The sequence below is a fragment of the Scomber scombrus genome, chromosome 11, assembly GCF_963691925.1.
Source record: "Scomber scombrus chromosome 11, fScoSco1.1, whole genome shotgun sequence".
NCBI classification, from domain to species: Eukaryota; Metazoa; Chordata; class Actinopteri; order Scombriformes; family Scombridae; genus Scomber; species Scomber scombrus.
In genome coordinates this window covers 4139981-4157710 of record NC_084980.1, presented here as the reverse complement: position 1 = coordinate 4157710, position 17730 = coordinate 4139981, and the positions used below count along the sequence as shown (strand labels likewise).

The 17730-nt window shown below is 39.2% G+C and overlaps 1 protein-coding gene across 1 annotated transcript in view; it reads right to left on the bottom strand.

Annotated features, from left to right (window-relative positions):
- The window catches only part of tox (thymocyte selection-associated high mobility group box), a 45727-nt gene extending 36691 nt beyond the window's left edge, over window positions 1-9036 (bottom strand). The window contains exons 1-2 of the mRNA XM_062429149.1: window positions 9006-9036; window positions 8442-8916 (exon numbers count right to left, since the gene is read on the bottom strand). Of these exons, the coding sequence (XP_062285133.1) occupies window positions 8442-8546 (105 nt within the window). The 5' untranslated portion in view covers window positions 8547-8916; window positions 9006-9036. The remainder of the gene's footprint in view (window positions 1-8441; window positions 8917-9005) is intronic.
- Between the last annotated feature and the right edge of the window lie 8694 nt (window positions 9037-17730).

The window sequence follows — 17730 nt, the reverse complement described above, 5'->3', positions numbered from 1 at the left end:
GTGTGTTCATGTGGTGTATATTTCCCCATTATGCTTCCAGTAAAGAACAACAACCTTGTCATTCAAATTTGTTCATTCAAACTATGACTGATCGAGTCATTCTATCTTGAATTGAGCTCAACGTACTAAACTGTCTGTGCAGTTTCTAACACATTTAATTGTATTTTCATGATGCTTCTTGTAAATTGGTTTTTAAAAAGTACAATACTGAGGTTGGCCTTCTTTAGCAGCCTTAACATGTGTATTAATTCAGCAGCATTAGTCAGGTCAAAGAAGAAACTCATTGAGGACTGAAGTTTCTGCCTTAATTAACAAAGTTGTCTGCTGCAGTTTTCGACCCATCAAGCTTATCTAGCTGAGCTCACTCCTCTCACAGAATGACTCATAATATACCTTTGATGAAGTAATAATCACTTTGAAAACTGAGCAACACATTGACTGTATGACTGATATAAGAAGACTTGTCTCACTGTTTTATAAGTAACGAACAACACTACCAAATATTCTGAACCTATCAGAGAGAGGAAAGCATTAGTTTGACTTGACATTTCTAACACCTTCTGAATGAATTTGTTGAAATATGATACTGAAATGAAAAATTTCAATTCTGTTAACCATATCAAACCTTTCCATAATGTCTATTTCTTTTCTATTATTTCTTATTTTGTTGCCATTTTGTGACATGTCTCTGTCCAGTCTCATCATCTATTAAAACATCTGACACATCACCTGCTGTATAATATTCTCTCCTCCATCTGTGTGAATGTCACTTCCTCTTCACAGCTTTACTTAAGCAAAACTTCTTTTTTTTTGTATCAAACTGTTCTCTCTTTGTTTCTGTCACAGTGCAGTGAAGCTTAGATAGCATTCATTTATTCTAAGTGTTTTACTGTTACAAACTACTACTTTCATTATCAATTAACATGCCTGTTATTTTCCCAAGAGATGTCAGAAAACAATAGAACCTATGTTGTTTTTCTGTTACAGTATATTATTATAATGTATTAGGGCTTGTGAGTCTTGTTTAAATTAGAATGCGCAGACGTGATTGTGTGACGTCTATCTTTCTTTAACAGGAAATGAGAGAGTAGTTGTTTGCACTGAACAGAAGTAGCAGATAAGTCACAGATTACCTGAAAACTTTGTCTAAAGTCAAACATACTTTATAACAGCAGAAGCAGAGCGGGTTATAACAGACACCAGTTTACACTTTTCAAATGTGACAAATGTATTTGAATCTACTCCTAGCAATTAGCGCAACATTATAATAGTTCTGATTGTATGATCGTGAACAAAAGACACGTGTTTAAGAAATATGGACTGCTGCAACTCCTGAACAGGAACTGATCCAATCTCTTCCACCGCGAGTTAATTGATCCAAGTCATTGTCACTAATACGGCACACACACACACACACACACACTCTCGCAGAACAATGCGGCGATGATTGCAGTATGTGATTTGATTGCAATATGTTTGTTTTGGAAATGAAATCCTGATAATTAGTCTCTTCTGGCAGCGCACTATCTCCGCCCGTCTGTTCCATTTGGCATCCCTCCACCAACCAGGAGTCCTTCATTGCTCCGTCCACCCCGCGATTCAACCAACTGAAACGCTTTCAGCTACGCCGCTAACACAAGCAACAGTGCCTGGAGTCGCCCAATCATCGGCGAGTGTCAGGGGAGGAGGGGGAGGGAGAGGGGAGGAGGTGTTCCTGGCGAGATGTTCTGTAGAGGGAATGACAGCCAACGTGGACAGGCGGACAGACAGATTGACTGCTTGTGTTCTGATAGATAATTAGATGAGATGCCGACACTTTGGCTGCAGACAATGAGGGAACATGTTAGAAGAGAAAGAGTGCGGGGGAGGGGCCACAGAAGAAAAGATAAGATCACTGCAGCTGCACATGAGCCTGGATGTATCATTGTGTTAGTGTTGCCACATCTCATTCTGTCTACTGTGTGTCTTTTTAACAAATGACTGGTTTCTTTTTGCCTCCTCACTGCCAGACACGTGACATTCCATTTTAAAGTCACTGACTTAACTTTAATAACTAGTCACACACGCCATTGTAATACTGAGTCATGTTGCCAGTGGGGGGGTTGTTCAGTGCAGAGTTAGTTTTCATAGTAAAGTGGATTAACTTGTTTATGTTATGGCTACTTGCCAGCATTCACAATATACAATGACTCCATACAGCCAGCTCATGTGGAGCTATTTATTATTACACAAACAAACAATATGTGCCCCACAGGTTTACATCACACAGTGTATATAAACATGGGTGACATGACAGTTCACCGAAAGTGACGCCAAAATATCTTCATCGTTCACTGGTGGCTGGTTGTAGTATATCATAAGTCCTGCCCCCTACGGTAGCAGAATTATTAAAGTGTATGTCACATACATTTTTCTTAAAAATGATTTATGTCATTTACGGTGGTTTTAATCATCCTGATGTTTGTTCCAGTGCTCATTGTTCTGATGATGATGTTTGTTTTTTTAGTTATTTGATGATATGAAAGGGGGGGGGGTTACGTCATGATTGACAGCTGTGACTGATGGTCGCCGCCAGTGACCGCAGCGGTTTCTGATGCAAGATTAGGGCAATATAGGGTAATATATCGATATTATGTCAATATAGTGATATGACTCTAGATATTTTCTCGTTTTCTTTTCCTGGTTTTAAAGGCTGCATTACAGTAAAATGATGTAATTTTCGGAACTTACCAAACTGTTCTAGCCGTTCTATTATTTGTCTTTACCCACTTAGTCAATATCCAAATTAATGATGATCATTTATAAAAAAAAATCTCACTGTGAAAGCACCAATAGTCTTCCATACAATATTGTTGCGATATCGATATTGATGTATTTGGTCAAACATATTGTGATATTTGATTGTATTTATATCGCCCAGCCCTATTCAGCATGCCAACATATGTTTTGTGATTCACTACCAGTTATAGGTGTGAGTTAGTGACTGCTTTACCCCCATTGTAACTCCTGGGTTCTTTGGCTGTTGGTAGCGGTGCGGCTGTCAGTCAAGTTAAGAGGGGTGTGTCCCACAGGCTGTCGTCATCCATCTTTATATACATTTCATGGTATACACCAAGTCCAACGATGAATGTTATGTGTGATGATAATATTTAATATGAACTGTACTTTTAGAATCAGAGCCCATTGATGGATGCAGGGGTGGCCTGTGAAATGCTGTATGTGCAAGAGCACCTATCATTTGTGGAGCCTTGTAGCAGAGTAAAGGAATGACAGAAGGTTCATTGGACATATATAGCATCGAGTGGAATGTGAGTGGAGCAGCACAACTCCAATTATCAGCCTGAACTATGTGTAATGTGAAAGAAATCAGTCATGTACAAGTTAACAGCCAACTCAATCAACTCGATACATTTTAGCGTCTTATCTATATCTTGTTGCGCTGCCCCCTTGTGGCCACTAAGTAAATTAATACATCTTTAAACGCAAACTGCAAAACGTTTGTCAAACTTACAATAAGCATTCATTTAATAGTTGCGGGTAATGCCTTAGGGTTAACAGCAGCTAAACGTAGCATTCTTTCAGCTCTCAGCGCTAGCTTAAAAATAGACGCCCCCCCACCCCCTGACCAAAGTTAACCGCTGGTCTATTCTGAGTGAGTCGCGAGCGTGTGGGTCAACCTTACTTAAAAACAACTTCACTTTGGGGTGCCCGAGTAGCCCTCTGGTTAAAACGCACACCACATAGCTGCAACGTCTGCGGTTCAGTTCGCATGTCATAGCCCCGTTTCCTGTCTGTCTGAGCTTTGAGCTGCATAAAAAAGGCCAAAAGTCACAAAGGAAACTGAAAGCACCATTTGATGCTCACCAGCGAGCAGTGGTGCTACGACGTGCGACTTTACAGTATAAGTAAAGTAAGGATGGATGGATGGATGGATGGATGGATGGATGGAGGTGGTTTGTAACATGTGAGGTTGGGAAACTCACTCACACCATATATATTTTATCTCTCCCTGCGCTTAATTACTTTCCTCTCTCTGCCCTCTATTTGATATTGCTCACTCTTTTGTCTTCTTTCTCTACTTAATCAAATATCACCCCTTCCCGTCACTGTGTCCATTTTCTTGCTGCTCTCCTTCATTCTATACTTTCCTGCTCCTTTTTCTCAGCCCCACTTCTCTCCTCCCTCTTTCTCTCTATTTGCTTTAGAAATACCTCACCCGGCTTTCACAATCATCATGTTTACATTAGGCCCTCTCTCTCTCTCTCCCCATCTCTCTTGCACCCTTCCCTCTCTCTCAGATTCATCCCCCCATCTCTAGATCTTTTCCCACCGCTTCTTTAACGAGGCCAAAACTTTCATTTAATTGCGCCGTATTTAAACTATTCCGCCGCAAATGTGCGTTTCAATTATTTAACATTAAATTAATTGCTTCTAGAGGCTCGTTTGGAGCTCGTTCCGTCGTCCAATTGGAGCTCGGCGCGGCTCACTTGCTTTTGTCCGCCCGTCCGTCTCGACGGCCCTCTCTGTGTGACTAATCAGTGCTCGAGCGTCACTGGCAGTGACACTGAGTTGGCTGCCGGCCACAGTGAGAGACAACTAGTCTGACACTTGTATTTTCATTTGCTCTCTTAACAACCTGAGTGAAAAAAAAAGATTAAAAAAAAGATAAAAACCCACAGAGGAAGCAAATCAGTCCTCCTGCGTGCATTGTTACAGCAATAAAAATATGCACTGCCATCTGTCCTTCAGAGTGAAATCCAGCTGATGTCAAACAAGAGGCTGTTTTTGAAAGTATTAAGATGAAGAGTGCAGGTTTTAAAGTGAGACAAAATGTTGAAAGAATATGTTTTAAATAATCAGCAGCCTTAAAAGAGAGCAACAATGATAATTATTTGTATGTATTTTATTTAACAAAGCCTGAATTAATGACCACCATGGTTGTCATCACATTTTAACTGAAGCCACACTTCCCCAGTCTCATTTAAAAATCACCTCTTGTTCAAGTTGGACTAACAGACTCTGAGCTGCAGCCGTATCTCTTGATCAAATGTTTGTAACCTCAAGTATGTGATCAGTGGATGTTAGTTAGGGAGACTCAGCTCAAGACCCTTAAGAAAGAGCAAGAGATTTTTAAAAAAACAAAAAAAAACTTTGAGAGCAGAAGAGCAACAAGGATCATTATCAGTGCAGCATTTTTTAAGATTAAAGGTTCCATGTGATGCCAAAAGTTTTCTTTTTTCTGCTGTTAATAATCCAGTGGCTATCTTTATCAGTGTGCTGAAAGGTGTTGGCACTCTCTTAAAACATATTGGTTACATATTTTGGAGGCTGAGAGAGAACTATTTTGAGATTAAAAAACTCTTAAGGTTCCTTTAAATTATGTGTATATTTTATGTAATTTATTATGAGACTTCTGTGGAAGGATCATTATCTAGTTTCTAAACATCACATTATTTGGGTTACACTGGCTGTCCTAATCACCAGTTTAAAACTATACTTTAACCACCTATAAATTGACCTTAGTTACTTTTTACCCCAGAAATCCTCAAAAACCTGTCTCAAAAATCTACAGACTGACTGTTACAACAGTGCATCTCTTTTTTCATAAAGCTTCTTTTTTTTACACACTAGAAAACCAAAAGCAAAGTACAAAGTATTATAGCCACGCTAACAAAGAGTGTGTACACAGAGCACAAAGACTGACTCTAGCACTCTAGCAGCTAAAAGACGCTCAGTTTAGAAGGCTGAACTGCTAAAGTCCACCAAGAAAACTAATGTATGTAGTTATTATGATTATTAATATGTGTATTATTAAGTGGAAATGTTGCACTTGAATGTTCTCTATTCAATTAAAATGAATAATCTGGAGTGGTATCACAGCTTTACATTTAACACATCTGTACAACATGCCTCTCTCTCTCTCTGTTTTTTTTTCTTTCCTTTCATTTTGTTTCTTCTCTGCTTCCTACTTTCCTCTCCTACTTCCTGTCTCTATGCCTCTTTCCTCTGCCGTGCTTTTTCCTGTCTCTCTCTCTCTCTCTCTCTCTCTGTTCCCCCACACAGTAATATGATCTCGTCTATCAGGCCGACACAGCCATGAATCAAAAGACACACAGAGAGAAATATAGTACAAACCTTAGTGGCCCCACCCCCACTTGCTCTCCCTCTCTCTCTCTCTCTCTCTCTCTCTCTCACCCCCTCTCTCTCATCTACAACATCCCTACCCCCAACAACCCCCTCTCTCTCTCTCTCTCTCTCTCTCTCTCTCTCTCTAGTCCCTACCCCCAACCACACAGCTCACTCGCTCTCTCTCTCTACATCCACAGCCTCTATCTTCTATCTCTCCCTCCCTCTCTCTCTCTTCTTTTCTGAAACAAACGCTCACTGACAACAATAAAGAGCACTGCTGTATGACTCTGTGAGTGTGTGTGTGCGTGTGTGCAAAGCATTTGTACACATGATTTTACATGACCTAAATCTACCTAAAAAAACAGCGAGCAGTTCGGTGTGCGGCGCAGTAAGTTCACTCACTAAACATGTCAAATAATAACGACGGCTTTATAGAACACAATAAATAACTATAATACACATGATAAAACATTAATGTGATTCTCAGTTTGTGCCCAATCAGCACATTTTGAGATCAGGGGTCACAGCCAGCTACAGAACAGTTGCAATCAAAAAGCAACTTAGTAATTTTGTTAAATATGCGCTATACAAATTGTCATATGTACCATTTTTTCACCCTTAGTTTTCTTTCTTGTGTTGTCTCAGAATGGTTAATTGTAGTTTGTACAGCTATAAGTAGTCTGTATTTCCTTTGTGCGTTACATTGAAGGGACTGAGACTTTTAGACCGGTCTTCCCTCCATAAAAAGACCCCCTCAAAGTATTATATGGACATATTAGTTACACATGTAAGACTCAAAACACACCATATACTGAAAACATGCTTAAGATGTGTGTGCAGAATGGTAGAAGAGCAGCTGAAGTCTTGCATGTAGTTTAGGGGTACTTTGGCGGATGCTTGCATGCAGTTTCTGGTTATAGCAAAGTTTCCAGAAGTAACCAGAACACCACCATGCTGCTGCTGCTGCTGCTGCTGCTGCTGTTGGTGCTGAGCTAGGATTCCAAAAACCAACTAAGAGTACAGGCAGTCATTGTATATGTTTACAAGCCGTGAAGACAACAGCAGAACACTACCGCTTAGTTTGGATCCCGCGATGCTAAAAATGATGCTCACGATAAGTTTAATTTCATGGATGTTACGTGATGCTATTTCGGTTTCCCTCTCCGCTTCTTTGTCTTGTATAATTACAAACGCTGCTGTGCGTGACACTCAGAGTATTGTGACTGTTTTCCTTTGTACGCTTTGGCAATACACGTTTATTTACTCATTACAGTGACAAAGCCAATTGAAGCTGAACTGAAAATTGTACAGCAACTCAGAACAGTTCAGCAGGAGAAACTAGTATAATGGTTATTAATGTAAAACATGTATTTTAACACAGAATATAACATTTTATATTAATATACATCTCTTAATTATGTGTATGTATCTTATATGCTGTAAAAAACCTTTAAAGACATCATATTTTTCAATTTTCTATTGTTTTTATCTTCCCGATGACAAAATGAATGTGTTTCATTTGACTGTGTTAAGACTGATGAGAGGTTAATAATCTGTTGTTAACTCTACTAGCTGCACTCATCATCTGCACCTAATTAAATAATTAAGCTATTCATCACTGTCAAATGAGCAGGGTTTGACTGTGTGTGTGTGTGTGTGTGTGTGTGTGTGTCTCGGTTCCCAGACACCTTGATAGATAGGGGGATGTATAGATAGTGCTGTATTGATTAAATATATTCTGATGCCCAGAGGATACATCCTGAACCATGTCTTCCAGACAGACATTGGATCCCTACCAGGTCCAGGTTCCTATTCTGACCCTGACCTTTGACCTTGCTCTGGGGGGGAGAAAGACAAGAGAGCGTCCCAGACACCAATTAACTCAAGTACCACAAAACACAAATAATAGGCACTAGTGCAGTGTATATTCTAGTGATTATAAACTATTTTTTAGCATGTATGTATGTATATATTCTCATTGTTACTGCCCATGTTTCATCTTAACTATATTTTTCTGTTAATGACGTAGCTTAAGTTTAGTCTCAATTATCTTTCAGTTACCAACGGTGAAGTTTTACAGTCTGTCTATCATTGAAAGACATGAGTCACATTGGAATGTAGTTACCTTCAATGGATGCGTTAATTAACTGGAGCCTAATAAAGCAATTAATTACCACTTAATTGGCAGGGGGAAAAAAGATGAATACGCAGAGAGGGGAAATAGTTGAAAAGAAGGAGAACACAAAGGTGACTTTCATCTCTACACAATGGGGAAACAGAAGAAGCCCGTGTAGATTATTTTCTTTCCTTACCTTGTTGGTCCCAAAGCCCGGGTCGTTGTAGGAGAGCTGCCCCAGCCTGGTGTGGTCTGACGCGGCCAGAGACTGAGGAGGAGGCGGGTAAACTGTTACATCCATGGCTGGAAATACATCCACTTCTCCCCGCTGTCCTGCTTCTCGGTTTTCTTTTCTGTCTTCTCTTTACTCTGGGGATGTCAAACACCACTGAGAAAACCTTACTATCTTTTTTTTTTTTTTTTTTTTTTTTTTTTAAACAAAGTTGAAGGGTTTCTTTTTTTAATTGACCACACAGGGAATCGTCCACCGTTCAATATAGCCTAAACGAGCTTCTTTTGGAGAAAAAAGTCGACGAAATAAGCCTAAACCTAGCTAACAGAGTCAGTGAAGTTTAGGTTGATGCTCGTCTATAACTCACACACCGGCTTTCATGCTCCGGTAACTGCTGCTGTGAGGGGCAAACTTCCCGATAGACGCACTTCTTTGATACCTGACGATAAAAAACAAAATTTTGAAGGTAGCGCAATGCTTTAAAATACGTCTTCTTTCTCTCCTTTTGTCGCTGTATTTGTCCTCTACCGGCGTGCTGCTGGGACAGGGACGCTGCAGCCTGTCTGTCCCTGGTTGGGACTGTTTCTCTCCGCTACTGCTGCTGCTGCTCTTGCTGCTGCTCTTGCTGTCGCGCGTGTGCTCGGTGCTGCGGTGCCTCGCGGACCAGTCATACAAAGAGCCCCTTCATTAAAGTCGCGACACTTAGCCACGACCAACCCGGAAACTACTTTTCTAACAAAATAAAAGTGCACATTATGTTAGGAGTCAAATAGGCGTTTAAAAAAACAAATCAAACTCATCTTATTCAGACCATCGTCAGGATCATTAATTTAACTATCATCACCACTTTCAGCGATGAGTTGTTTAAAACTGTTGAATAAACCCCTTCAGGAAGTTATTTTATTTTGAGCGTAACGACACTACATGATCACATTTATTTCTAGCTTGACAAGAAAGATTCAGAGGACGTAAATGGTTGAATTTGCTCCATCTACAGGGGGTGAGAGTCGCACAGCGTCCAGCCAGGTGTGTGTGTGTGTAGCTTGTTTGTGTGAATAAATGGGGGTTTTAATTATATACTTGTTTAAATGACTCTGTATTGTTTCGGGTTTTTTTAGCTCATATGTTGTGAAAACTGTTGGCATGTTCTTTATGCTCAGTTATTCATGTATTAATTAATTATAAGGAAATACCTGCAGGATGTTTTGCATGTGTATTTGTTTCTTTCTTTATGTATGTATTTATTGTTTTTTCAATTCTGGTTATGTTGCATTGGTTGTATTTTGCTTTTTATAAACTCAGTTGTCAAAAGGATGCCTTATGTATTAGACTATGAATCTACACTCAACATTCAATGGTAACATTAACAATGAAGAAATGTAATTATTTTCATTATTGTTGTTCATTATGGATGTAACCACTGTCCATGGTGCTAATCCTGCTTAGCACCAGCTTCCCAATCCTCCAGGACCCTCAGACAGAAAGGTTTACTTTATGACAGTTGAATTCTTGCAGGCATGTTAAGAAATTTACCAACACTAAAGTACAGTATTCACAAAAGTGGGTCCAGCATTGCTTGTTGAGTTTTGGCGCTGTTTTGTAGAGCGGCCCTTATTCATTATAAATTATGTTTAAACACATTACTACATATTGTGGTAAAAACATTAACAGTCACTTTGCTTGATGCTGTGTTGAAGGTGAAAATGTACATACACAATTCATAGGCACCTGGATCAGCACGTTTGTCCCTCAGGGCCTTCTAGCAGGTTAATCCAGCCAGGGCTCATACTCTTCTGTATTTCAGTTTGACATTTCAGCATCTCTTCCATTCCTGCACTTCTAGTTTCTGCACCCGATTCAGATTTTTTTTTTTTCATCCACCGACAGCGTTGTTTCTCCCCCTCAATAGGTTGCTGTACTGCATCTCCCCACCCCTCAGAGATATTCTGAGAATCCGGAGACCTATTGACAGTTCCTTGTGCAATCCAAGCTGCCAATTGATTTTCAGCCCAACAGATTTGTTGACAAAGAAAGCTTCTTCTTTGCTCTTTCTTATTCTCTCCCAGACAGAGTTTTTTAAGAGCTTGAGGCAGCGCTGGGCCCCGAAGAGGCTGCTGAAGTCGTATCTGTCCATCAAACTGGAGAGCCACGCTGCTGTTTACCTTTCTTGGGTAAATTCTTATCATTAGGATGGACAAGCAAGCAAGCTCTGTGTGGTAGTGGACTGAAACCAGCCAGCTATATTCTGCAACCATGAATGCACACATCAAAAAGACCACCTAACATTTCCAACAAATGAGTGCCTTAGAGATTGTTGTTGCCGAGGTGTGACAAATATTCAATTTGTGGTGTGGGCAGTGCATAACAGTCTCACTGGTGTCGATGGAGAATGCCCAACTATGTTCTTCTATGTCTTCTTTAGCCCTCCACCACAGAGATGCCATTATTTCAATGCCGTTCCCTCAACAGGAAACTGCTCTGGAACAGTCTTTGTGTAATGAGTAAATAAACAGAGTAAAGAGATGATTAAGGCTGAAGTTTCCTGTTGTTCACCGTGTCTCTTCACAGGGAGAAGCTGTTATCTGTCGCCTTGTGCGGTGGGACCTTTTAAGGTGATTAAACACTCGGGTTCAGGCTCGTGTTTACCGTACTTCAAGCACCTGTCCACTGCCTCTTTGTTGCCTACCGTGCTTGCATTACTACTCCTCTGATCAGCAGGCAGCTTGTACACACTGTTCTCACTGTTCTCAACATCCTCTCTATGTGCAGAACAGAGAGAGAAAATGGTGAACTTGAAAGGATCCATGGGTGACTACATTCTTCATTCAAACCTCATCAGAGAGTCCATGCAGTTATTGGTTTGTGCTAATGGGTCTTTGTCACAGAAGATATTCTGACATGTAGGGAAATAGGAAAAGATTGGAAGTTGGTAATAAAAATGAATGATGGCTGAATTCTATTTAGCTTTTTTCATGTTATTAGTAACACCTATGCTTTTACTATAATAACCAGTCAACATATTTGCTGGGGAAAAGGCCTGTAATGCTTTAACATTATCAGAAAAAATTAATCCATGAACTCTGGCTTCCTACAGATAATCTACACTATGTATTCTATAAATCAAAAACACATCACTTCATGTCCTATTCATAGAAAACAGTGACAGATGGTTAGAATATTCAGGTGTGTTTATTATATTTGATGTGACTCTCTCTCTGTCTTTCACATTCTTATTAATGTCCCTGCTGTTTGTTTAAATCTAATAAATTATGCACAAAAAGTCACTTAAAGTCAGTGAAATTAATTCAGAATAACAATAGAATCAGTGAATGATCTAAAAGGGTGGAGATATAGTAGATGAAACAATGAAACATATTGTGTGTGAGAGAGAGAGAAAGAGAAAGAGAAGCCATTCAATAGACACTAAAGCAGGCTGAATGTTGATTTCTGCCTGTGTGGATGATCACTAATGACAAAACAACACATTTCCATTATCTGAAAATAAATGCATACCGTATACACAAATGCACTTAAACAAAGAAAGGCTCACACAAACACACACAGATGTGCACATCACACTGATTCTCACACACACATACGCACACACACACTTAAACAGATGGTCAAACATGCATGTAGAATATAAAAATCCACTCTCACACATAAAGCACCTGCACACATACACATTTTTACTCTATATGGTAACACAACCATACATATCGTACAAACACACACACACACACACACACACACACACACACACACACACACACACACACACACACACACACACACACACACACACACACACACACATTTAGGAAAAATCAGAATGCACAAGCTCCTAGAAAAGCTCATGCAACACTACAGTTTATAGCCTACACACACACACACACACACACACACACACACACACACACACACACACACACACACACACACACACAAGTATCACGAAATGCATTTTCTCTTTTTCATGCATTCTTAAACATGCTCTCTCTTGCTCTGCTCTTACTCACTCTCTCTCTTTCTCACATACACACACACACACACACACACACACACACACACACACACACACACACACACACACACACACAAACACACACACACGCATACAGACACACACCACAAGCCAGCCCACACATACTTAGTGAACATACATACAGTGTGTAATTCGCCCATCCCCCACATACACACATACATATATGCACCCCTCCCCTCTGAAAAAGGCATAATTCACTTCCACATTCTCCTCCCCCACACACAGTTCCTCTCTATAAAACTACACACACACACACACACACACACACACACACACACACACACACACACACACACACACACACACACACACACACACACACACACACACACACACACACACATATACACACTAAACCACATGCACATATGCACTAAAACATTCAAACACACACACACACACAAACACACACACACACACACACACACACACACACTAAAACGCTTGTCTGCATACACACACACACATATACACCACAGCTATAAACACATTCACACTTAACTGCATACATGCACACACTATGCCTGTGCTGCACCATGTATGCTAATGCATGTCACTGCATAAAACACATTCACAGACACACAAACACATGCGCACACACACACACACACACAAACACACACAAACACCTCATACAGTTCTCAGATTTCCATGCATGAGCTTTCCAACATATCTGATGGGTTGAAACTGTAATGTACTGTAACATTTGAATGATGTGTGTCTCTTCATGTCGGGGGATTACATTATAGATTCATAGCACAGCAATCCACTCCTGGGTAAAAACACCCTGTCCTTTAAGTATAAAACAGCCTTATAGGTATCCAGATTGAATGATATGCAGAAAAGAAAAAAAAGTTAGCAGTCTAATTGCTTGGTAGCAAATGATGAAAACACTCAAAAACATACTGTGAGATGTTTAACTTGACAAAGATAGTGGATTAACATAACATTGTCCTAAACGAATAGTCACATATGTATATTGACACATTTTTGTAGTGTTTTTCTTGCTGTAATCATTCCTCCTTGTCATACTGACCATTAGAAGATCCCTTCATAATGTACTTACAATGTAAGTGATGGAGGACAAAATCCACAGTCCTCCCTCCAAATGAGTCAAATCAAGTCTTTTATGTTTCAACGTTACAGTGTTTGTAGTGGCAAAGTCCCAAAGACAGTAAATGTGTCAGATATCACTTGATATGACTAACTCAGACTGATGAAGCTGAATAGAAGCTGATCATCTACTTTTTAAATGACTGTGTGGACACACTGTGGTTTTAGCAGGACAAAGCATCACATATACACACATGCACACACTCATACACCTTTGCTATGTGATGCACTGGCCTGGCCATCAGGAGCATTTACACTTTTAACATATTTACAGGTTGAAGGGTACTTATTTGTTGCTAGTCACCATTTAACCGAGACCCTCTTTGAGGTATAGTACCAGTCAACAATTTGGTGACACCTTTTCATTTAGTCTGTTTAATCCACATGTTCAATGTGAGAACACCACCCAAAAAAAAGTATTGCAAAAACGGAGATGGAGTATCTAGTCGACCCCTTCTGTAGCCCCACTAATACACAACAGGGTACCTAAAATACATTTTATTTTGAAGAGCAGCAGTCTTCTCATGAATGTTTATCAAAGCCTTCATACCGCCTTCTCATTTCATGTCTATACTTAACTCTACCTCATTGATGGAATTGATGTTATCTCTTTTAGTGCACATACCATATGCTTGCATCTATAGTCAATAATCTAAGCTGAACCTCAGGCTGCGAATGACCTCATGTTATAAGTTGCATACAGTGAGATGAGTGCCGGTTATTCAAATCTATTCAGACTTCTTTTCAATAAGCAGAGCATATTTACATCTCAAGGGCCTCTATTGCACCCCTGTGTTTCACATACTGTAGCTGTCATAGCGGTCCTCCCCTGTGAATTTCAATTATTAATATGTTTCTATAAAATAAAAACCTTTGAGACCTTCAGTCCATACGTTTAAGGACTGAGGCTTTTGTTTCGACTGTCACCTTGTAAATCACTGAAGATGAGATGCTGTCAGAAGCTGCCAGGATCAGCTCAGGACATTTCAGCTGGGGCCAAAGCCCCCCGTGGGCTCATCTACGCCTCTGCTTTGATATAAACACCATGTAGCATGACCTTCGGTACTTTACTGCATTTAAGCCTGCTGACTGCAATAAAAAAAAAAGATGACAATTTAGATGTAACTTTTTTTTACTGTATATCACAGCTGTAAGCAGTTGTGTAAAAATATTTCACCCCATCACAATTTGTGGTGCAATTTAAATGTTAAAATACCCTAACATACAGGTTTTTAATCATCAGTATGTTTCCATTGCCAAACAAATAATCAAACATTTAATTTCTCTCTCAAATTAAATTAACTTTTTTAATCACAAGTTTCACCTCAATCATAATTAGCAAAACAACCCAACTCTAAATGAATCATTTACATAATTATTATACAACCTCCTGAGAATAAGTGGTGTTATTGACTTAATGTGTATTGTATGTTATATTGTAGCACTTTTATACAAAGCAGAGCTTAAATTAAAGCAATTCCTCGACATTTATTTCAATTTGTGAATGCAATTGTTTGAGTTTTTTGATAATTACAGTCAGTTCAGGTCAGCAGCAGCAGATTGAACTTCTGTTTTTTGAGCTATTAATACATCAGTAAAGGATCATTCTGGTTTATTACAACTCATATCATATGTTCATAGTTTTCACCATCATATTTATCAGTTTTGATAATACTGTACTCGCTAAAGACCTGGAAATATAGTGACATCACTACAAAAAAAAAGCCAATATACCAAACAAGCTGTCACATATAAAATCTAGTTAGGTGATAACTGTATTCTTCATTTTCATATGATCATTTTATTGCTTGTGATCTTGTCTCACCTGACCAAAAAAAATTAAGACTCAAGTTAGGTCAAAATTTAAAAAAAAAAAGAAAAAAAAAAAAAAAGAAAAAAGTAAGTTAATCGTGAAGGAGTAGTTTGACATTTTGGAAAATACAGTTATTATCTTTCTTCCTGAAAGTCAGATGAGAAGATCAATAAGTCTTTGTGGTAAATATGAAGCTACATATGAAGGAGTCAAAGTCCACTTATTTGCTCTTTCAGGAGCTTTTAACTATATTTAATGATTGTCCTCAGTGGATGGAGTTTGCTTGATGTAAGAATCCTTTAATTAATGCTTATATGCAAAATATGGACCAGTGTGTTCATATCTACACACCTCAGATACAGTTACAACAGTATTAATATAGTTGATTTTTTATATCAGTGCCATAATCAAAAGCTGCAGATCAACCATTACTCTTATGAAAGGAAATAAAAGGAGAACAAGTAGAAAGCTTTCCACAGGAAGAGAAAAAGGAGAAGCTTGACTCATACTGGAAAAAAAAAAAAAACTGGACAAACATAGATTTATTATTAACTTTTATGACCCTTGCACTTACACCAACATATTCTCTCTCTCGCACTCATTTCTGCTTTTTCATCTAAAACTCTTTCTCTTTTTCTTACACACACACACACACACACACACACACACACACACACACACACACACACACACACACACACACACACACACACACACACACACACACACACACACAGACACACACACACACTTTTCTTCTGATCTGACAGTCTCATATTCGATGAATGTCAAGTCCACTGAATTCATTTGCACATTTTTAGCCGAGGGTTGATGCATCATTCAGGGCTATTTTTCCCTGCTGTCACTGTTTTACACCCAATCTCATCATTATTTCATACTGGCCTATTCATTATGCTACTGTACAGCAAGCACACACACACACACACACACACACACACACACACACACACACACACACACACACACACACACACACACACACACACACACACACACACACACACACACACAGAGAAGAATTCTATGCACATTCGAACCAAAATTATAGTATACATTTCAAAGTTATCACCTATTGTGTTTGCTCTCAGTGGGCAAAACACTTGCTGTGCTCGCTGACTATACTTATACAGTGTAAGTATTATATGCCTGTAATGCTGCTGATACTGTAGTGCTGGATCAAGATTGGCTAAAACGGGGGGGGAGGGGAGGATTGAACCATTTTTAATTACAGCATTCTACTCGATTCAGGCTGAACTTCCTCTATGGGGTCGTATATGGATATATGGTGAGATTCAGAAGTACTATTCATGTCTATATCATCTGTATCTGGTGACAGTTTGAGTCAGACTCATTCCATATCCATCACTTTTTTTGGTTAAGCACATGTACTGAAGCCACCGTTGTAACAGTTCAGGTTTTAAAGATGAGACCAAATTTAGACAACTTACAAAAAATAAATAACAATATTTTTGATCAATACAGGGCACAAAGGCTCATTAAATGGTTTAAAATGTATGAAAGTGATATCAATCACCAGTCGCCAGATCTCAACCTGACTGAGCACAACCATCATTAAAACACCAAATGAGGGAATATCATTGGAGTTTAGCCACATGAGCGGTGGGCATTGGATGGAAGTGGCAGTCAGTCCACCTCTCCAAATCGTGACAGAAACGGCAACAAACATTGGCTGCATTGTCATGAATGTTTGTACCCAGTGGATCAATCCATCTTATCATTTTATTATCAATTTCTCCAATTATTTGGTTTGTGATCAACCTCAGCTGTACTGTCTTTAAGGCTAATTGGAAAATGTAACCATGGTTATGTGTGAGATGGAGTCACTGAGATGGAGACAAAGGTAAACATTAGCCTGCATAAACAAGAAAAAAATCAAGTCATAAATATTCTTAAGAGGATATGAGGCACTTTTCATAACTGAACTCTCATATTCATTTCATGCAGCTCCTACACACTGAGATGCTTTTAAATGTATTCCACCTTTCACCATTTTAGAGCTAGCGGTCACTATCACTCCAACTAGCAGGAGATTTATTGGGGAAGCATGCAGGATTTTAATGTAATACTCAGAAAAGAAAAACAATATATATTATTACAGTAATATCCACTGTGAGGGAGGATAGCCAGAGCATCAAGAAAGGTGATAGAAGGCAGACTCAGAGGACTAAAAAAGTGATTTATTCCTTTTCTTTTAACTCTCCCTTAGATCCTCCAATCTATCGAGGCAGAATCATATTTAT